At 44.1% G+C, this 18,869-nt stretch overlaps 2 protein-coding genes across 2 annotated transcripts; both read left to right on the top strand.

Annotated features, from left to right (window-relative positions):
- Window positions 1–2,526: 2,526 nt before the first annotated feature.
- ppp1cc (protein phosphatase 1, catalytic subunit, gamma isozyme) lies at window positions 2,527–7,064 on the top strand. Its single transcript, XM_073466321.1, has 7 exons — window positions 2,527–2,907; window positions 3,336–3,467; window positions 4,429–4,659; window positions 4,758–4,862; window positions 5,092–5,315; window positions 5,834–5,968; window positions 6,395–7,064. Exons 1-7 carry the CDS (start codon window positions 2,853–2,855, stop codon window positions 6,482–6,484), a joined length of 972 nt encoding a protein of 323 aa, XP_073322422.1. The 5' UTR covers window positions 2,527–2,852; the 3' UTR covers window positions 6,485–7,064.
- A 1,154-nt stretch (window positions 7,065–8,218) lies between these two features.
- On the top strand, window positions 8,219–18,378 carry pptc7a (protein phosphatase targeting COQ7 a). The gene is made up of 6 exons (XM_073466262.1): window positions 8,219–8,775; window positions 11,087–11,266; window positions 13,364–13,562; window positions 15,462–15,585; window positions 16,027–16,156; window positions 16,264–18,378. Exons 1-6 carry the CDS (start codon window positions 8,574–8,576, stop codon window positions 16,320–16,322), a joined length of 894 nt encoding a protein of 297 aa, XP_073322363.1. The 5' UTR covers window positions 8,219–8,573; the 3' UTR covers window positions 16,323–18,378.
- Window positions 18,379–18,869: the final 491 nt, after the last annotated feature.

Here is an 18,869-nt window from a genome sequence, read left to right as displayed (position 1 = left end):
ATGTGAAAGATATCTGCACTTAGAGTGGTTTTCCGTAAAGTTGACACTTCATTTTAATATTTTCTGAAATTAAAAATGTGTTGAGGCAACTCAAAGTGCTTTACATGGACATAAAATTACATTAAAAGACGTTAAAAAGAAGCAGTAGGACATCGAGAAACAAAACATTAAACCAGGAAAAGTTAGAGTGCAGCTCAAGATATCGATCAGAGCCTTTAAATTGCTTCAATAAAAGGCAGCGGCACGCAAGAAGGTCTTCAAGAAGAGGTGAGAGTCGGAGCAGACCTGCAGTTTGTTGCAGATGTGTGGCGAATAATAACTGAACGCTGCTTCAGCGTGTTGAGTTTTGACCCGACGACCTCAGAGGTCTGGATGCTTCATAACGTAGCAGCAGATCAGAAATGAATTTTAGCTCTAATGAACCAACTAAATATAAGTTTTGTTGTTTCTTGGCTGAACCGCATTAAACTGAAGATTGACAGCAGCACTGAAAACAAGTACGAGCGGGAAGTGAGCGACTTTGTCTCCTGTCAGTCTGTCAGTGATGCCAAGAAGCTTGCGAGCTGCACTTGAGGATGTCTGTGTTTCCATCCTTTGATTTTAAGTTACCCGACTGTCAAAATACTGAAATTAATACACCTATAATTACTGCATCGCTGTCGGTTGTCCTGCCCTGACAGAATTGCTGCATAATTACCTGCTAAGTGCTAACGTCTTTCTTCTTGCAGCCAACCATGTTTTCACTACAACAAGTTAACAACTACTATCAGTAATTAATCTGCTCCATGATTACCCTGTGACACGCTTTAATGGCACCAACTCACTATGAAATATTTAACTGCTTCTGTGCTGATTTCAGGTGAGAATCTTCTGTGTGCATGAAGTATTTTAATGTTATATTATTAATTTTACACACTGTAACTGTAAAACATCGAACTCAATCGAACTGTACTTATTTTTAAATGTTTCTCTTACTCGATACCTGTGTGAGTGTGTGTTTGTCTGAGCGAGCTGATTGGTTTCAGCCTCCGAGCCAGAATTTTTTTTACGGGCCGGCTCCTCCCGGTTCCCCTGGGCTCTCGTCTCTCCTCTCTCAGCCCGACTGCCAGCATGTCTGTTTGTGTGCTGGATGTGTGTTTTTTAAATAAAACACTTTGCTGCTGTCGGTGCTCATTTTCATGTTGCGCCAGTGTTTCCCCGAGGCACTGGTCGTAACATGATTACATTTAAAGAGGTCATGTTCTGCTTTTTGGGGTTTTTGCCTTTCCTTTATTGCGCTATGAAGCATTTTTGTGCGTGTAAAAGGTCTGCAAAGTGAAAAAGTCCACGCCAAAGGGAGAAAACACTGCTCCTGCACTACCTGAAACGCCTGGTTTGGACTCGAGCCTTTACTTCCGTAACTTATGTGCATCACTATGTAACAGGGGCTGTATAATATATATAATACACACAGTTGCTGCTGCTGTAGCGCCGTCATTTTAGATCACACTACCTTGCTACCACCGTCTCTGATTGGCTACATCCTGCCCGTTAAGTAGTGCACATGTGCACAGCGCCCCCTCAAATAAATGTCTTGCCCCCTCAAATCAAAATTTTAGAAGTTGAGAAAGCACATTTTAATACACTCACAAAATTAATATATTACAAGTTGACAAAATTATCTGCAGTAGCAGAAAAATCCGCCGAAAAAGGGACATACACGATACAGTATCAGCTTCCCTCTCATCTCTGTCCCTCTGCTGTGCGTGTATTCACAGGCTGCGCAGCACACACACATGCGAATATATTCAGGAAACAGACAGGAACCAAAAACAACGTCTGTACCGTCCTCTGATGATTATAAACGTTAACTACTCCTTACATGTTCAGTATACAGGTAGGCACCAAACCACCGGATGTATTTTTATAATGTTTTTATGAGTGTTTACAGCTGCCAACGTCTGTAACGCTGCTACTGTGATGATACATGACAACTACAGCCCCGCCCCGGGCTGTAGTTCTGCACTGTTTTGTTTCATACAATCACAGCGTGTTTTTTACAAAGCCAGCTTACTTATTTTCTGCTCCAGCTTCCAGCAGCTCACAAAGAGAAAGTTAATGCTGTGTAATGCATCCCTTTTTCAGAGCTTTTAAAAAGTGTAGCGCTGCAGCTGCTCCTGCATGTACAGGTGGGACACCCAAGTTGGACAGGTCTGAAGGTAGAGGCCTGACAAAGTGCAATCCACTTCTCCAGGTTGGGGTTGGACACATAGCTATCAACCCAATTCAATGAAGAAACACTGTTACTATAAGCACAGAAAAAAAAAGTGCTGGAGCATGATGTGTACACATGATGCCCCCTTCACATTTCTGACTGCCCCCTCATATATGCCTGTCTAGAACCGGCCCTGGTCTCAAGTGTTTTTCAGGTGTAATTTCCTTGAACGCCACAGACGCATTCTCCATCCAGGCCGGCAGGGGGCAGCAGCGGCGCGGGCAGCGGCGGCAGCAGCCTCCTTGAAGCAGCTGTACAAGGTGCGGCAGAGAAAGAAAAACAGACGGGGACTCCATCGCTAGCGAGCAGCTAGTGCGGCTGACGTTTATTTTTTGTTGTCCCTGTTTCGTAGCAAAAACCACCGTTGGATGTAGATTTTTTTTTTTTTGTAAAGTGCGATGCGTACGTAGCTTATTAGTTTGTCCAAAGTGTCATCGAGCAGCTAAAACAAGAATCGCCCCCAACATCTTTTCCCCTCAGCCGGAAAATCAAGCCAAGCTAACGTTAGCTAGGTAGCTAATGCCAAGATAGCTAGCGGGCTAGCTTTCGCAAACCTAGATTTGACTGAATCGATTTTTATTCACCCCCTAACGCTGCGATGGCTGATGTTGACAAGCTCAACATAGACAGTATCATCCAAAGGCTTTTAGAAGGTAAGGGAAAGCTCGTATTTTACTTATAAAACACCGCTTTTTTAGCTAAATGTTGATATGACAGATGCTAGCAGGACACAGGCGGCTAACTAGCTAACTGTGCCGCATGTTTACCAACAGATTGTACAATTATTGGTGACATTAGCTTTAATGTCTTTACTGTTAGTTATCTTTTAATCTGTCTCTCGGTTGAGAATGACAGTATTTGTAGCCGAAGGGCACAAAATGTCATGTAGCTGCTGGGTGCAACACACACACACACACTGTATTTCTCTCACTGTACCACTGCGGCGCCGTGTACACACACACACACACACACACACACACACACACACAGCATATAGATAAATAATGGTCCATCCAGCGTAGCGAGAACAGCGTTCAGCCATTGTTGTCGCTGACGTTGTGTTTGTGTTTTCACGCCGCAGTCAGAGGGGCAAAGCCGGGCAAGAATGTGCAGCTGCAGGAGAACGAGATCCGCGGATTGTGCCTGAAGTCCAGGGAGATCTTCCTCAGCCAGCCCATCCTGCTGGAGCTGGAGGCCCCCCTCAAGATCTGTGGTATGAATATGAATGTATATCAGAAATATAATATACATATGCATCTAAAAAAAAATTTAAATATCATGGAAAGGGTCATTAGTGTCACGTAATTGAATTCAAAAAGCGAAACTTTGATATATTCTAGTTTCATTTCACATCAAGTGAAACATTTCAAGCCTTCTTTTGTTTTCATTTTGATGATTACAGCTTACAGCTCATGGAAATCGAAAATCCAGTGTTGTAAAATATTAAAATATTACATAAGACCAATCAAAAAAAGGATTTATAGTACAGAATGTCGACCTTCTGAAAAGTATGTGCATGTATGCGCTCATTACTTCATTACAGCGGTTACTAGTCCTGCAGGAAAAAGGAAAAGTGTGGAGATGGTGATTTCCTTTTTCCTGCAGGACTTGGCACCTGCCCACGGTGCCAAAACGAGTAGTAACTGGTTTGCTGAGCATTGCTGTGCTTGACTGGCGACCCGACAATACAGACGAGCTGTATCTTTATCTGCTTCTTCGTAGCCCAGATTAATGCATATTTTTCAGCCTAATTCTCTAATAATGTCATTTTATTTTTGTTTGTTGTTCCAGGAAAAGCTTTAGACGACATATTAAGCTCCTATCAACTTTTATATTAATATATTTATATCGTTATGCTATTTCTATTGTGAGCATGCACCTTTTGATTGATTAAATGGTTTAATGATTATTGTGTAGGCTCACAGAGCCTGTATATTTCTACTGTCTGATTCAGGAACATTTTCACTCTGTAACTTTATTGGTCCACATGTGTGTGATAGTATTTTAAGTGATATCTGTCTGTGATGTGACCCGATTGGTCCACGTGGGTCTACCAGCCTATTTAAGATGGTCTCCTCTATTGTCTTGTAAGATAACCTGATGAAGACTTGAACACAAGTGCCTTTTAATTTAGTTCAGTCCTGAAGATACATTGATCTGCCCCTGTCCTGCAGGTGACATCCACGGGCAATACTACGACCTGCTGAGGCTGTTTGAGTACGGGGGCTTCCCTCCAGAGAGCAACTACCTGTTTCTGGGCGACTATGTGGACAGGGGGAAGCAGTCTCTGGAAACCATCTGCCTCCTGCTGGCCTACAAAATCAAATATCCAGAGAACTTCTTCCTGCTGAGGGGAAACCATGAGTGTGCTTCAATCAACAGAATATATGGTTTCTATGATGAGTGTGAGTATTCTGCCGCCGTCAGTACGAGTTCACTCCTGGTTGTGGTCCTTATTTCTATGAAATAATGCTGACTTGGCTTATTTAAATTTTATTTTTAGGTAAAAGAAGGTACAACATCAAACTCTGGAAGACCTTCACAGATTGTTTTAACTGCCTCCCTATCGCCGCCATTGTCGATGAGAAGATCTTTTGCTGCCACGGAGGTGTGTAAACCCACCACATGTCTGAAACTGGACGGTTTGTGTCACCGCGGCTGTAAAGTTTTGATCACAATGTCCAGAGTAGTGTACCTTTGACGTCAGCCACTCTTGTTTGTCCTTGAGTAATGCTGTGTTTGCAGTTTGTCGGTTGACGTAGGCCTCATGCATGTGTAATAGATATTGACCTCGGTGTCCGTGTGTTTATTTGTACTTTTGCTGCCCTTCTGCTCAGGACTGTCACCTGACCTCCAGTCCATGGAGCAGATCAGACGCATCATGCGCCCCACTGATGTGCCCGACCAGGGTCTGCTGTGCGATCTGCTCTGGTCCGATCCAGACAAGGATGTTCTGGGCTGGGGAGAGAACGACAGGGGCGTTTCGTTTACCTTCGGCTCAGAGGTGGTGGCCAAGTTCCTGCACAAGCATGACCTGGATCTGATCTGTCGTGCTCATCAGGTAAGTGACCTCTGACACCATGAACAGAGATGCGACTGTATGTTTGCAGACACACTCGGTCCAAGCAGGGCAGGACATCACACACTGTGCAGAGAACTGGTACACACTGCGTACACTGGACAGTGTTTCCCAACCTTTTTGGGTTTTGACCCTTCAAAATAAAGAAATGTCCACCTGTAACTTCTGAGCACTGTTTCTATACTGAAATTCGGGTAAATGTGACCAGTAAAACAAGAAGTTTTCCTTGTTTTGAATAAAAAAGACGTGAGATAAAATTATCCAGTTAGTCACAAGAACAACAGCGGGACCAGAGGAAAGTCTGAAACGAACACACATGGTCATTCGTTTTCTGCTTTCCAATTGTGTTCATTATCTTGTGACGCATCAGGTTGGGAGCCGCTGCTCTGGGCTTTCTCTCACACTCTTCATGTTCATACAGTTAACATCCATTCAGGGAGTTTTCTCTTTTGTTTTTTAAGTGTGTAATCTGGTCTTTTCTACCATTATCTCACTCGCAGGTTGTTGAGGATGGCTATGAATTTTTTGCGAAGAGGCAACTCGTCACTTTGTTCTCAGCGCCGAACTATTGTGGGGAGTTTGACAACGCTGGTGCCATGATGAGTGTGGATGAGACCCTCATGTGCTCTTTCCAGGCAAGTGTAATGGATGATATGAATTGCACTTTTAATTTGTCATTCGGGGTAACTATAAAACACTGCTTAATTGAAATTGAGGGTTGTTAGTAGAACCTTGACAAATCTTTTAAGCTAATTACTTCACCTAACAACCAGCAGAAGTGGACCGCTAAAGAACTGATGCCATCAACTGCTTTTGGTGCAGTTATTTTCACGATCAGCTCATCTTCTCTCGATTTAATTTGTTTTTAGGTCGTCTAGATTGTAACAATAATGAAAAGCAGCCGTCACAAACGTCCAAATCTTCTCTTAGAATCTGATTTTTTTTTGCTGAGGTCAACATCTGATCCCCCACAAAAGGAAGGCTGCGTCATCAGGTGTGTTTGACGGTAATCTGATGCCGTCACACTCAACGTTCTCACCTCTGTACATTCCTCACTATAGATTTTGAAACCAGCCGAGAAGAAGAAGCCCAACGGCAGCCGTCCCGTGACTCCCCCTCGTAACATGGTCACCAAGCAAGCCAAGAAATGAGTGGAGGGGCACAAATAGCCGGAGTCTCACTCCTCTGTTCTGCTTTCGTCTTCTGCATTCGAAGGATTGGTTATCCTTCATGCTGCCAATACTGAAAAGATATTCACTCCTACACGATGAAAGCAAAATATTTTGTTGTTTTGTCCACAGGGGTAAATTGATATGTCACCATGAAAACCTCAGGTGTTTTGCACTCATTTTTGCAGCTAGTCTTTGCCACATATGACTGTTCAATCAGGAAAAATGTAACAATACGGCTACTTATGCACAGGAATGCCTTGTTTGAAGCTGTGCACAATTTTTCCAGTTTCTTTCATGTCTTATTGAGTTGTCATCTTTTTTCTCACTGTCGGCAATGGGTATTAATGGCTATAAAACCAATGGGGGGGAAGTCACAAACACCTGTTTACTTCTGTAAAACATTATTTACAGTTTATTTACGGTCAGTGTCATAGGATATTGATTTACACTGCATCATCACATTTTTAAACAAGTCTTGTGCTAAATTAAATTAATAAAGAAGCACTCTTGTAATGTCTAAAACCTTTCTAATAAACTTTGAGTGTATTTTAGGGGGAAATTTTGCATCTGAATGTCATTTATTCCTAAAAATAAATAAAGTGACACACATTACAAACTGAAATACTTAACTGTAATTTACAAAGATGGTTGTTGCGCAATGACGCCTCATGAACAAAGGGGGGCTCCCAACAGTCAACACCCACAAGGGGGAGACAGAATATAGGGCAAAATCCAGGTCACAGAAGGAGGTGCGTAGTATTGTGTAAAGAAAGTGCGACAGGGGAAATGTCATATCTTTGTTTTTACAGATTTCAGGATGTTGCTGCTTCCTCTGATTATTTGTCCCCACATCTACTACACATCTACTCATGTTGTATTTATTCTTATGCTTCAAATAGCATTGGTGTCCACAGAAACGTGTATAAATCAATCAATCAATCAAAATTAATTTATGTAGCACCTTTCAGACAAATCAAAATGCAATGCAAAGTGCTTTACAAGTGTTTGAAAAAAGATCGTATATTAAGAAAACCAAAACGGATTAGAGACTAATGCACACCAACTGCAATAAAATGAATAGTCAAAGAATAAAAGATTAAAACGAGCAATAAAATAAAAGATAATATCAAATATTGCATTAAAAGCTGATTTAAAAAAGAGAGTACACTATAATAATAGTTGGCTTGTTAATTTTTACAAATAGTTTTACAAATAAAAAAAGAAAAACAACACATGAAATCACAAATTTTATTTCTAGAAAGGTGGCAGGGTCCGCCACATGTAATAAACAATGTAAAACAGTATGAAATTGTGTTGTTTGTTTATTTAGGCAGAAAAATGTCTCTTCTGATTAAAACGTGTTCCCCAAAACTACGTAGTGCACCTTTAAAGCACACATATAACAAAACAAACAGAATAAATACAAATAAAACAGATAACATGACACCATCTTAATGGATTTTTTACAAATATCTGCAAAAACAAAACATTTATATATTTTCTATAGCATCCAAACAATAATAATAATAAATATAATAACAAAAAAACAACACTAACAACAGCTGAACGTGAACACAACGCTGCACAAACACGCACTTACACAACCTGCATGAGATAAAAAAGCTGCGCGAAAGTGATATATTTCCTTATTAGGAAACGCGGATTGCGTAATGGCCTCTGACGTCAGAGCGGTCACAAGACCTACCTACCCCTGCGAGCGGAGCGCGTGTCGGTTCGAGGGGCCACAGGGCAGCGCGGTCACATCTTTCTCGTCATGTCGCGTCTCGGAGGCTGAACTGGCACCATGGCCGCGGACGAGCAGCGCTTACGGGTCTTCTGGAGCGGAAGAGGCGGCTGTTTTCTGTGAATTTGTCGCTGTTGCATATTTACAACCAGCGGCGGACATTGTGTGTGTGTGTTATTGTCTGGCTAGCTCGTTAGCAAACAAAGCTAGCAGAGTACAACACGCTAAGCTAGTAGCGGTGCTTTGCTAGCTTGGCCGGTTCGTGTGAGCTCTAGGGGGGGGAGGCCGGTGTGTGTGTGTGTCTGTGTGTGTGTGTTGTGGGTGATGTTGTCCGTGCTGTCGTACGGTAGACTGGTTGCCAGAGCTGTCATCGGCGGACTCTCTCAGACGGACAGCCGCGACTACAGCCTGGTGACGGCGAGCTGCGGCTTCGGCAAGGACTTCCGCAAAGGCATCCTGAAGAAGGGGATGTGCTACGGGGACGACGCGTGCTTCATCGCCCGCCACAGATCCGCCGACGTGCTGGGTGAGTGTGTGTCTTTTTTTTTTTGCTTTGCTTTGTTTTGCTTTGTTTGACATTAAAACCGTGCGACACATCCATCACTGGCCGTGTGACGTCACGGGAGGTCAAAGGTCACACAGTTTTTAACCTGAAAGCCTGAGTTTACATCCTCCTATTTTCAGTGAAAGACCAGTAGCAGCCTGTGCAAATGTGTCAAAAACCTGCCATAAAAAAAAAAATACTACATATTAATATTATTTTCAGCTTTCACTGGGTTGCATTTCCTGATAATAGCTGCAAAATATTCATTCATTTTCCAGGATTTTAACCCTTTTTAAATACCAGTTTTGTTTTCCATGGTGCAACACAGAAAATAGTTATTTCCCATATACTTAATAATCTTGCATCAGTTGCATAAATGTAAGTTTCATAATGAGGCAAAACCCCCCTACAGGACACAAGGGAAATAGCATGTATTTGGCCTATACGTACAGGTAAATTGCCCTATCAAGTGAAAACTAGTTAAAAAAAATTACAAAATCTCATCCAGGTCCACAGAGTGAAAGCCTGATAACACGGGATGCATGATTATCATTTGCCAGAATGTATGTAAAATGCATAAATACAGCCAAAATGATCCAAAAATGAAAGTTATAAGTGATAAAACGTATCAACAGTTGCATGAGGGTTAATGAGGCACGGTGTAGTTTTGGAGAAGAAACTCAAACTCAGGATTTTAATATTAACCGGGACATTGTGTGAGAGGATGTTGCATCAGAGCCAAAAATGTAAATTAGTTCATTTTATCTGCAGTCTGACAGAAAAATCACCGATGCGATAATCAGAAAATGCCGAATATTGGCACTGATCGTTGGTCTAACCCTCGTACTGATACTGACTCAGAAATACTAAGTGCTGCATCGTGGGCAACTGGACTTGTTTCGGTTTCTTGAAGACGTTTCACCTCTCATCCAAGAGGCTTCTTCACTTCTAACTTACTGGAGGGGAGTTGCAGGCTCTAAACCCTGTGTGGGAGTGTCACGGGTGAACCCTGAGTGTCAGAGCATTTAGTATTACGTGTAATATTGAGGACATGAAGATGTAGAGTTGACCTGACTAGTGCCCCTTCCCATCGTGCATGTGTCACATTTTCCCAATTACCCCTAACTCCCACGTTTGGCACGAATTATACGGTTCAGGGCTCATTGATGTGCACACTAAGTGATAAGAGTGAGTGCTTTGACACGGCCTTATCACGTCACATCGTTGTACTTCAGCATTTGTTTTTGTTCTGTATCGATCACCTGCGACATCATCTTCTTTGCACTAAGTAGGCTTCAACCTGAACTTCCCTCAGGCTTTGTACAGTGTGGCGATTTCGTTCCACGCGCTGTCAGTGTCTTAAGTAAACAAAAACAATGCGGGCTGTGCAATCTGCTGCGTCCAGGGTTGATTGAAGCGACTCTTCGGCAGAGAGGCATTGAATCCTGTGTAAACAGCACGGTATTTAACGCCTCTGCAGGACCACACTGAGTTAATCGAGACACACGAGTAAACACAGAAATCAAGACACCCTTTCACTATGTCGGGTTATTTTTGGAAGGTTTGATTAGTTGCAAAGTTGTGTGGCAGCTTTGTGCGGGCCTGTTTCTCTGTTCTGGCAGAGGCTGAGGAGACGCAGAGGGACATCCTTGTATGGTCAGTCCTCGGAGTATCGGGACTAAAGTTTCCTTTCTAGGAAAATCTTGGAGCCGTGCAGATGCTCCTATGGGAACAAATACTTTTATTAACACGCAAAGAAAGCATCGGCATCTTTTTATAGAAAGATTAATGAAGGCTTGTAATGCGGAGAATTTTCATGCATTTGTGAAATCACACATTTTGTGTTTTGTGCCAAAATATTTTATCGGTGGGCTTAAAATGCACCAGTCACTGTGGAGTACTCTTAAATTCTGTAGACGACACACTTAATCAGGAATAACTGAAACAGTGACGGGTCACAGATGATGTTGGTACAGACGGAGGCTGTGTTACGCATTCTGTGGCATTTCTTTGATTTCCTGAACACTGTCTTTTTTTTTCTGTACTGGATGTCCTTTCTGCATCTTCGTGAAAGTGACCATTGTCTTGCTTTATTGTGCAGCTGCATGGCATTGTTCTTGTTTCTTGCAAGATCCTCACATGTGGAACAAGTCTCAGAATGTCTAAAGTGATTGTTGTTTTTCTGAGCTTGATTTCACTCAACCCACTGGGAGGAAAAAAAGGTGGCATTATGCACAATACAGCATACAAATGTTAATCCCAATCATTAAATGAATACTTGTGTGTTTTATAGGTGTAGCAGATGGAGTAGGTGGCTGGCGGGACTATGGAGTGGACCCATCGCAGTTTTCAGGTACCCTGATGAAGACGTGTGAGAGGCTGGTGAAGGAAGGCCGCTTCGTCCCCAGCAACCCTGTGGGAGTCCTCACGACCAGCTACTACGAGCTGCTGCAGAACAAAGTGCCACTACTGGGTAAGTACAGCCGCAGCAAACACAGGATCTCAGACTCAAATCCCAAATGTGCCCCCTAAGTCCTTAAACTCTGAAACCTCCCAGACTTTAGCTGACGTCAACTGGTAAATGCGAGAGGCTGCAAGGGCCTGAAAAGTGAAATGTGCACTGGAAGATTTGACAGTAGGACAGCCCTGACTTGTCAGAGTGACAGGGAACGTGCCTCAAAGTCCATCAGTTCATTGTGACTGGGCCTCAGTGTTCTTAGAGAGAGTAACACTCAGTTTTACTAGAACAGGACGGTCAGGATTTGTTGTACCTTGGCACAGACTCGATCCAAATTTCCACCCTCTGGACTTGTGGACTGAGCCTTCGCGGGCTTCAGTTGTACGTACCGTGACGTGTTCACTGTCATCGAGTCAAGTATTGTTTTACACATTCATGCTAAGTTTGTCAATGTTACGTCCGTATTGCAATGAATTGTGGGTAAGTCTGCAGAAGGTTTGCTTGAGGGCCCTTGTGGACTGGACGAAATGTGAGTGTGGAAAGCCCCTCAAGACTAGCAGACTTCCCGCAAACACGCCAGCAAGTCTGCAGGTGCAGTGAAGTCTGGAAAGATGCTGCTTCTCTGTATTGATCACCACTTATTCTGTCTAGTTCAGTGAGTACGAGCTGCTGAGGTCTTCTTCTAAGCCGAACCATTTGTATTAAACGTGTTATCCTGAGGCTGCAGACTCTGGTCCTCCTGTTTTTTTCCTAATCAGTGCCTCTGATCTCGTTTAAAGGCTCACTAAGTAAATTAAGATCCATGCAATACGCTCTGCAAGACAGTGTAGTTCAGCCTAGAGAGGCACTGTGTTTGCCGTTTTCCGTTTGTTTGTTTCTGTCTGTTGAGTTTAGTGGTAGCTGAATGGAGATATTTTCAACATGAGTCAGAGAACAGCCAGATCCCATTAAGGAGTCCTGGGAATGTCCCAAGTCCCGACCTGCCCCATGCAGTTCACTTCCATGGTCCCTTTCCCCCTTCGCACCGCTTCCCTGACAACAAAGCCTGCACAAACATGTAACACCAACTGTTTTAGGATCAGATCTGTCGCTACCAGTGTCAGTACTTTTCCACCCCTTTATCACATGTGCAGCGGGGGAAACAACACCGTATTGTGCCGTTCCTTCACGGCAGAGGGAATGTTCTCGAGGCGGGCAGTGTGCGTAATTGTACTGCTGAAGAGAAAACAGAGGAGAAAGGGAGTGAGTCACAGTGCGTGAGGGGTTTTTCAAGGTTGATCCCAGAGAGCAAAGCATATTTTGGTGTGCCGGATGAATCACGAGCAGGGTGTGGCTGCACGCTGACCGGCTGCGCCACCAGCTCGTGTTTCCTCCTCACCATCTCCCTCATGGTGGGACTCCAAAAATCCTTCAAACCGTGACGCTGATTGTGCTCGAGATTGCGTATTCAGGCTAAGCTCATTAATCAGAGTACCAACACATACTTCAGATAGGTATCTTTCCATAAAAGTAGAGTTCTTTGTTTCCTTCGCTGTGTAACTGCAGAAAGTCTGGCGGATAAGACAAAGAAGTTTTTAGCGTGTTTGCAGCTTCTTCGCATTTTTAAGAAAATGATGTTTCCTCATTATAGACCCTCTGTTACAGAAGATATTTTGGCATGTCTCGGTAGGAAAAACACATGTAAATGATTAAATAAATGATGGCTGGATTCCATTTAGTTTCAGGCCCCTGGTATTGTCCATGTTGAAACTACTGGCTTATCAGGACACATGGATGGAGTGCAGCCGTTGCTAATGTTGTTTGTTACACCTGTTCTTTTCCTACAAGACGTCTGCTGTTAACAGAAATGTTTTCACATCAAGATTTTGATCAGATTCGTTCCCTATTAACCTCGCTTGCACTGAGCATTTACGTCTCCCACCGTGAAGAAAATAAGTATTTGGAGTACAGCTATATGATTTTGTAAGTGCATGACATTTTAGTTTGGTCATGACTGTTCTGTGGGATCAACCGATGATGCAGAACCCATTTGCATTTTATTTTTAGGCTCTTTCAAACCTAACATTTGCATTTGAAATGATAAAACAAATGAATGTGTTTGTACATCCGCAGGTAGCAGCACAGCTTGCATTGTGGTTTTGGACCGGCAGAGTCACCAGCTGCACACGGCCAACCTGGGAGACTCTGGCTTCCTCGTGGTGCGGGGAGGGGAGGTGGTCCACCGCTCAGACGAGCAGCAGCACTACTTCAACACGCCCTTCCAGCTGTCCATCGCTCCCCCGGGTGCCGAGGGGGCCGTCCTCAGTGACAGGTGAGACGCCCACCTGCTGCCCTCACATACATGTGAAGCGGTTAGCACAGCAGGGACGTGTGTGTGCTGAGCAGTTAATGGAGCCGTTGATAAAGAGATCATGCGTTTGTTCTGTACGGCAGATCTGATAATACAGATCACATGCACACATAACAAAGGCTGTAGCAGACTGCACTGCAGAACATTTTGTCTTGCTCGTGTCCCTCACACGCAGCCGTGTCTTGTGAATGTAGCGTCTGTACCGTGTGGAGCTGCAGCGTAACAGCGTGTCGGCGGCCACGTGCTGCTATGTCTCGTTGCTGCGGTGTGCCAAGCAGCAGCACAGTAGACGTCAGTGGAGTGCAGGGCAGCCGTTGGGTGTTTGCCAAGCTTTCCCTCTTACCCGGGTCAAAGTCTGTGTGGGCTGATGGGCAAACCGACCGCGGCCAATCGTGCACCAGCAGGCTGCGCCACCTTTTCACTCGTCAAGTCTTCAACCAGGCAGATTATTTTGAGCCTCTTAATAGCAAAGTGAAGATGAACCATGGATGAACTTGAACAGCAGGTCACCAGTGATACAGAACGTTTATTTTTTTATTTCTAAATGGCCTTAATTCAGTCTCAAACACCCCAGCATCACTTTCAGTGGCCGTGGATTTAATGCGGTGCTTGAAATGACACTTTGTTTTTAATTTGTGCATTTGTGCATGTAGTCATTTAGTTGAAGGATTTACTGTGAGTGCAGCGGCAGATTAAGCCTCCAATCCTGGATCACTTACACAGCAACTAATAGAAAAGAGTGCAAGGGTCAAAACTGAAGTGCACTAACAACATTCCTCACTCCGCAGAAGACTAGAAAAAGGGTTTGGAGCGCGTTGATGTGGAAAGAAAAAACGCTGAGAGATGAATGTGTGTTTGAAAACTATGTTGGCTATTTGTTTGTTTGCCACATGTGAATTTATAGAGATTCATTGTCATTTTGCATGCTGATCGAAAATGAAAGAAACCGTGTTCTCACAGCTATAAGTCCATATATTTATGCCTGAGGATTGGCTTCATATTTAAAATTGAAGATAATTATACAGTGTCGGCTCCGAAACGTCTTATCTAAAGTGTTTGTCCTCAGTGGCATTTGAGAAGCGGCTTTGACTCACGGACGTGTTAAACAATGGATGATGAATCCAAACACGGCAGCCAATTTATTGCAGTAACAGCTGCTCACTCAGTTCATGCACTGGAGAAGTTTCTCGTAATTCCATATCTAAATGTACAATAGCGTCTTTCCGTGGCTCTACCTGGCTGGTGGGAAAAGCAGCATGTGGACTGATATTTCAGCCACATTAAAATCGCAGGAGAGGACAAGCTGTTCCTGGGAGCTCTGGCTCAGTGTCATAATGCAGTCCAGACGGTTTGTAACGGATAACATTCGTGACTGGCTGGAGGGTGTGCGGCAGGCTAAGGGCATCTTCCAAGAAGTGAACTCGACACTGGCAGACTAACTCGGTTCCTGCCTACATGTATTTGTAGCACCCATCATCATAATGGTAGCATCGTTTTATTGGGCGTAAGTGTCCTTTCCAAAAGCCCCCATGTGACGATTCTGTGAAATTAGCCTCATCCTGCAAATGTGATCAGGTTTCTGTGGCCAAGTTAAAATATTAGCAGCAATTCAAAGCTTTGTGAGGACAGTTTTCAGCCAGTTACAGTAATGCGTTGTGATCAGTGAATATTCCTCGAGTGGAGCAGAAGCCGGGTTATAGGTTCAGAATAATCTATCGGCTCAGACAGGACAGATTTCCTGTACGTGGGTGTAAAAGGGAAAGAGAAAAAGCTTAACCAGGATGAATTAATGCGGTCGCAACCTTTCTGATGCTAGTCCTAGTTGTTCTCTGCCTGACTTTGCTGCGTCTGTCCCTGCAGCCCTGACGCGGCAGACAGCTCTTCCTTCGACGTCCAGCTTGGTGACATCATCCTGACCGCCACTGATGGGCTCTTTGACAACATGCCTGACTACATGATCCTGCAGGAGCTGAAGAAGCTCAAGGTGAGTGGTACAAACCCCTTTCTAAACCAAAGCCACCCAAGTGCTGGTTCTGGGCTGGTGCCAGTTCAAAGTTGGTTCAATGCCACCCCTTTTCAACCAAGGCGATTCAGGTGCTGGTTCAGAGCCACTCGTGTTTGGATACCATGTAGGCACGCAAAGACTTGTAAAGAGTCGATGTAGTCAGCTTTAGTTATTCCTAGCCATGCTGGGAGATTGGAGACGTATACAGTGACCTATTGTGACGCTCTCATGCCTGTGGAAAAGCAAACTGGTTCTTAAAAGCCAGTTCTTTGGATGTTGCACTGGCTCCGAACCAGCATCTGAACCATCTTAGTTGAAAGGGGGTAACTGTGGCCCAAACAGGTTTGCTGGTAGAAGCCGGTGGAATCAGTGTTAAGTCTGGAAAACAAACCTCATGTCTTCTTTATTTTTGCTCTCAAGAACTCCAACTATGAGAGCATCCAGCAGACGGCCCGGAGCATCGCAGAGCAGGCCCACGTGCTGGCGTACGACCCCAACTACATGTCGCCTTTTGCACAGTTTGCCTGTGACAACGGACTGAATGTAAGAGGTAAGTGTCTCAGGTGATCTGTTACTCTTCTATTTTCAAGGTAGAAAATGTTGAAAAACATTTTCACTCGGCACCATCCTAACGGGACACTCTTGTTTTCTGTCCAGGAGGAAAGCCAGACGACATCACAGTGCTGCTGTCCATAGTGGCAGAATACACCGACTAGAATCTGTGTGGAGCTGTTACATGGGGGCATCTGCCTCTGCAGGCGATGGACTGCTTTGATTCCTGCTGGCCAGGATGAAGGACTAATGTCAGATGCTTCCCCCGCATGCGCTGGCTCTACTCTGCCTCAGCCCTCCACCCCCCCACCCCCCTCAGCTGACCATCAACCCCCTTCTGCCACCTGAAAAACTCCTACATGCCCACGTCTCTGTGATCGTGTGCATCAGAGTGGGGCTGAATAAAGAGGACTAAAAGGCCTGAAACATCCTCTTGGCCAGGCTGCAGTGTTGGCATCTTATGCTCACTGGATAATCCCATTGGCCGGGATAAGCAGCAGTCACTGGTGCAGCCGTTGGAGATGAGGATCCTGTCTGACAGGGATAAGTCGTCTTTCTCCGATGGCTGGTTTGGGTGGGGAGGAAGTTGAGATTCAGAGACGGAGGCCGTTGTAGCCAGACGGTAGGTGTTAGCCCCACGCTGGGATGCTGGAAGGGAAAGACGCAGTCCATCAGTAGTGTCAAGCAGGGAACTGCACAGGAAATGGCAGCATTTAGGGCTCAATAAATGGGCTGCCTTGTGCAAACAAATGTTCCTAATGATACAGTGGTGGTTAGAAAATCGTCAGAGGTCCTGGAACCTCGTATGTGGGTGCAGGGAGCTTACGTTCAATAGTAGGATACAACCGGTGTGCTGTTCTGTTAAATGTTTGCAAAAAAAATGAGCGTGTGTGACATTTCTACACCTGTGGTTAGTTTGTCGGCAGATTGAATGAAGAAAAGCGGCAGCTGCCTTTTCCACAACAGTGCAATTCAAGTGTTGCACACATGTTTGTTACAACATGGCTCTTGCTCAGAAGCCTCTCCAGATACATATTGTGTCAAACTGATGCCCTCCCTTTAATCTCACAGCTGCTGCTGAAGTCTCGATTGTGATTACATGTGATGTGTATGCGTGATGAATGCACCTTGTTGCGTGGATGTGATGTGAAGGCTACAGACTCCATATCCACTGGGCTGAATTGGTCTGGCAGCCATAAAACGCACAAAGCTTAAGAAGCATATCTGAAAAAAGCTCAACGCAGTGGGAGTTCGTCAGGTGACCAAATGTATTTTTGTAACTTCTTTGTTTCGGTGGGATTGTTGAACTCTTTGGACTGATCGTCAGAGCGTCGGAGTAGCTTTAGAAACGGTTGTTGTCAATCAGCTTTTCTTCTCTCTCTCCCTCCTGCTGTAGAGCTCCAATGGCATATTCATGAGTCGGGTCACTGCAGGTTTCATGTGAAAAATGGTCGTTACATTTCCATTATATCACTACAGATTTGCACTCTGCAAGTTTCACCCATAGCTAAAAATTCTGTCTGTTAAGATGATGTGCCTTGTATCACGTGTCGTTGATACTGGCAGACGTCCATTATTCCTTACACCCCCTGACCGTGTGCCAGCCAGGTACTGAGCACAAAGCCTGAATCTATCGAGTAGCCATAAGAGTCGAAACAGCTTTCCCATCATGCCCTGCTGTCTTAACACTAGGTCTTTCCACCTACAGTGTGTTGAACCTTTTTTCTCCTGAAATCTGCTCCTCTGCACTCAGTCAGGAGCTTAGGAATAGTGATAAAGCCATCACACGCTTTCGAAAATCCTCCCTGTGGATCTTCACATCACTGTTTACAATCTGCACTATCCAACGGACTGTTTCCCTCCCTAATTTGACCAGTACACACTGGAAGACTGCAGTGTCGGGTGTCATTTTGCAACGGGGCATGGAAGAGGAGCAGTGAGTGGTCATAATGTGAGTGTGAAGGACAATCTAAGCAGCCTTAACAATATTACAAAGCAATTCTAGCAGTCGTACGGTACTGCCACTGTTAGCTTTGTGGTTCCTGCTTCCTGACTCAGACCTGCCGTCTCTCATCTTCCTCTTCCCAACACTTTGTTACAACCAGAGCATGTGTCTATATATAATTTTGGGTGTACAGTTCAATGCAGATATAAGCTCTGTAAAAAAAACAACATTTTCGAATCTGTACAATATTTAAATAAAGAGTATAGTATTTATTATCCTGTTGTATTCGATGACTGTGATATGTGCACGAACCTGCAGTTGGTTTTTAGATCTGAACACTATCTGACGCACTCGAGGGTTGAACAATACATTGCAGAGGCGTTTTCCTCGCTGGTGCAGGTTGAATGCCTCCAGCCCTGTATTTCACCATCAAGGCATTTTCACATTTAGCATCCAGCATGTTGTGCAAGCCAAAAAAAAAAACAGATAATGCTTAAGAACGTCTTGTACTTTTTTTGTCTGTGTACTCCCACATTCCTCAGACATCAGGCAAATGAAGAGTTACCATCAACAGACAGGTGTGGCATCTTCAAGCTGACGGCATGTTTTCACAGACCAAACAGTCTTTTGTCCTTAACCTCATTTCACACCTTAACACTGCCAAAACAAATTAACTGATGTGTTATCTGATAAATAATTGTTATAAAAACATTCTCTGGAATTTCTAACTGAACATCGTGTGGAAACTTATTAACAATTTAAAAGA

The sequence above is a fragment of the Pagrus major genome, chromosome 5, assembly GCF_040436345.1.
Source record: "Pagrus major chromosome 5, Pma_NU_1.0".
In the NCBI taxonomy this organism is placed as follows: Eukaryota; Metazoa; Chordata; class Actinopteri; order Spariformes; family Sparidae; genus Pagrus; species Pagrus major.
Note: the sequence above shows the minus strand (reverse complement) of the source record. Positions and strands in the feature narration are given on the sequence as shown.

Bases quoted from the DNA above. Each gene is read 5' to 3' on its own strand.
- pptc7a (XM_073466262.1), top strand. From the start codon at position 8,574: ATGTTGTCCGTGCTGTCGTACGGTAGACTGGTTGCCAGAGCTGTCATC. The intron at 11,267-13,363 runs GTAAGTACAGCC...GTACATCCGCAG, and splicing joins GAACAAAGTGCCACTACTGG to GTAGCAGCACAGCTTGCATT. The intron at 15,586-16,026 runs GTGAGTGGTACA...TTTGCTCTCAAG, and splicing joins AGGAGCTGAAGAAGCTCAAG to AACTCCAACTATGAGAGCAT.
- ppp1cc (XM_073466321.1), top strand. From the start codon at position 2,853: ATGGCTGATGTTGACAAGCTCAACATAGACAGTATCATCCAAAGGCTT. The intron at 3,468-4,428 runs GTATGAATATGA...CCTGTCCTGCAG, and splicing joins GGCCCCCCTCAAGATCTGTG to GTGACATCCACGGGCAATAC. The intron at 4,863-5,091 runs GTGTGTAAACCC...CCTTCTGCTCAG, and splicing joins GATCTTTTGCTGCCACGGAG to GACTGTCACCTGACCTCCAG.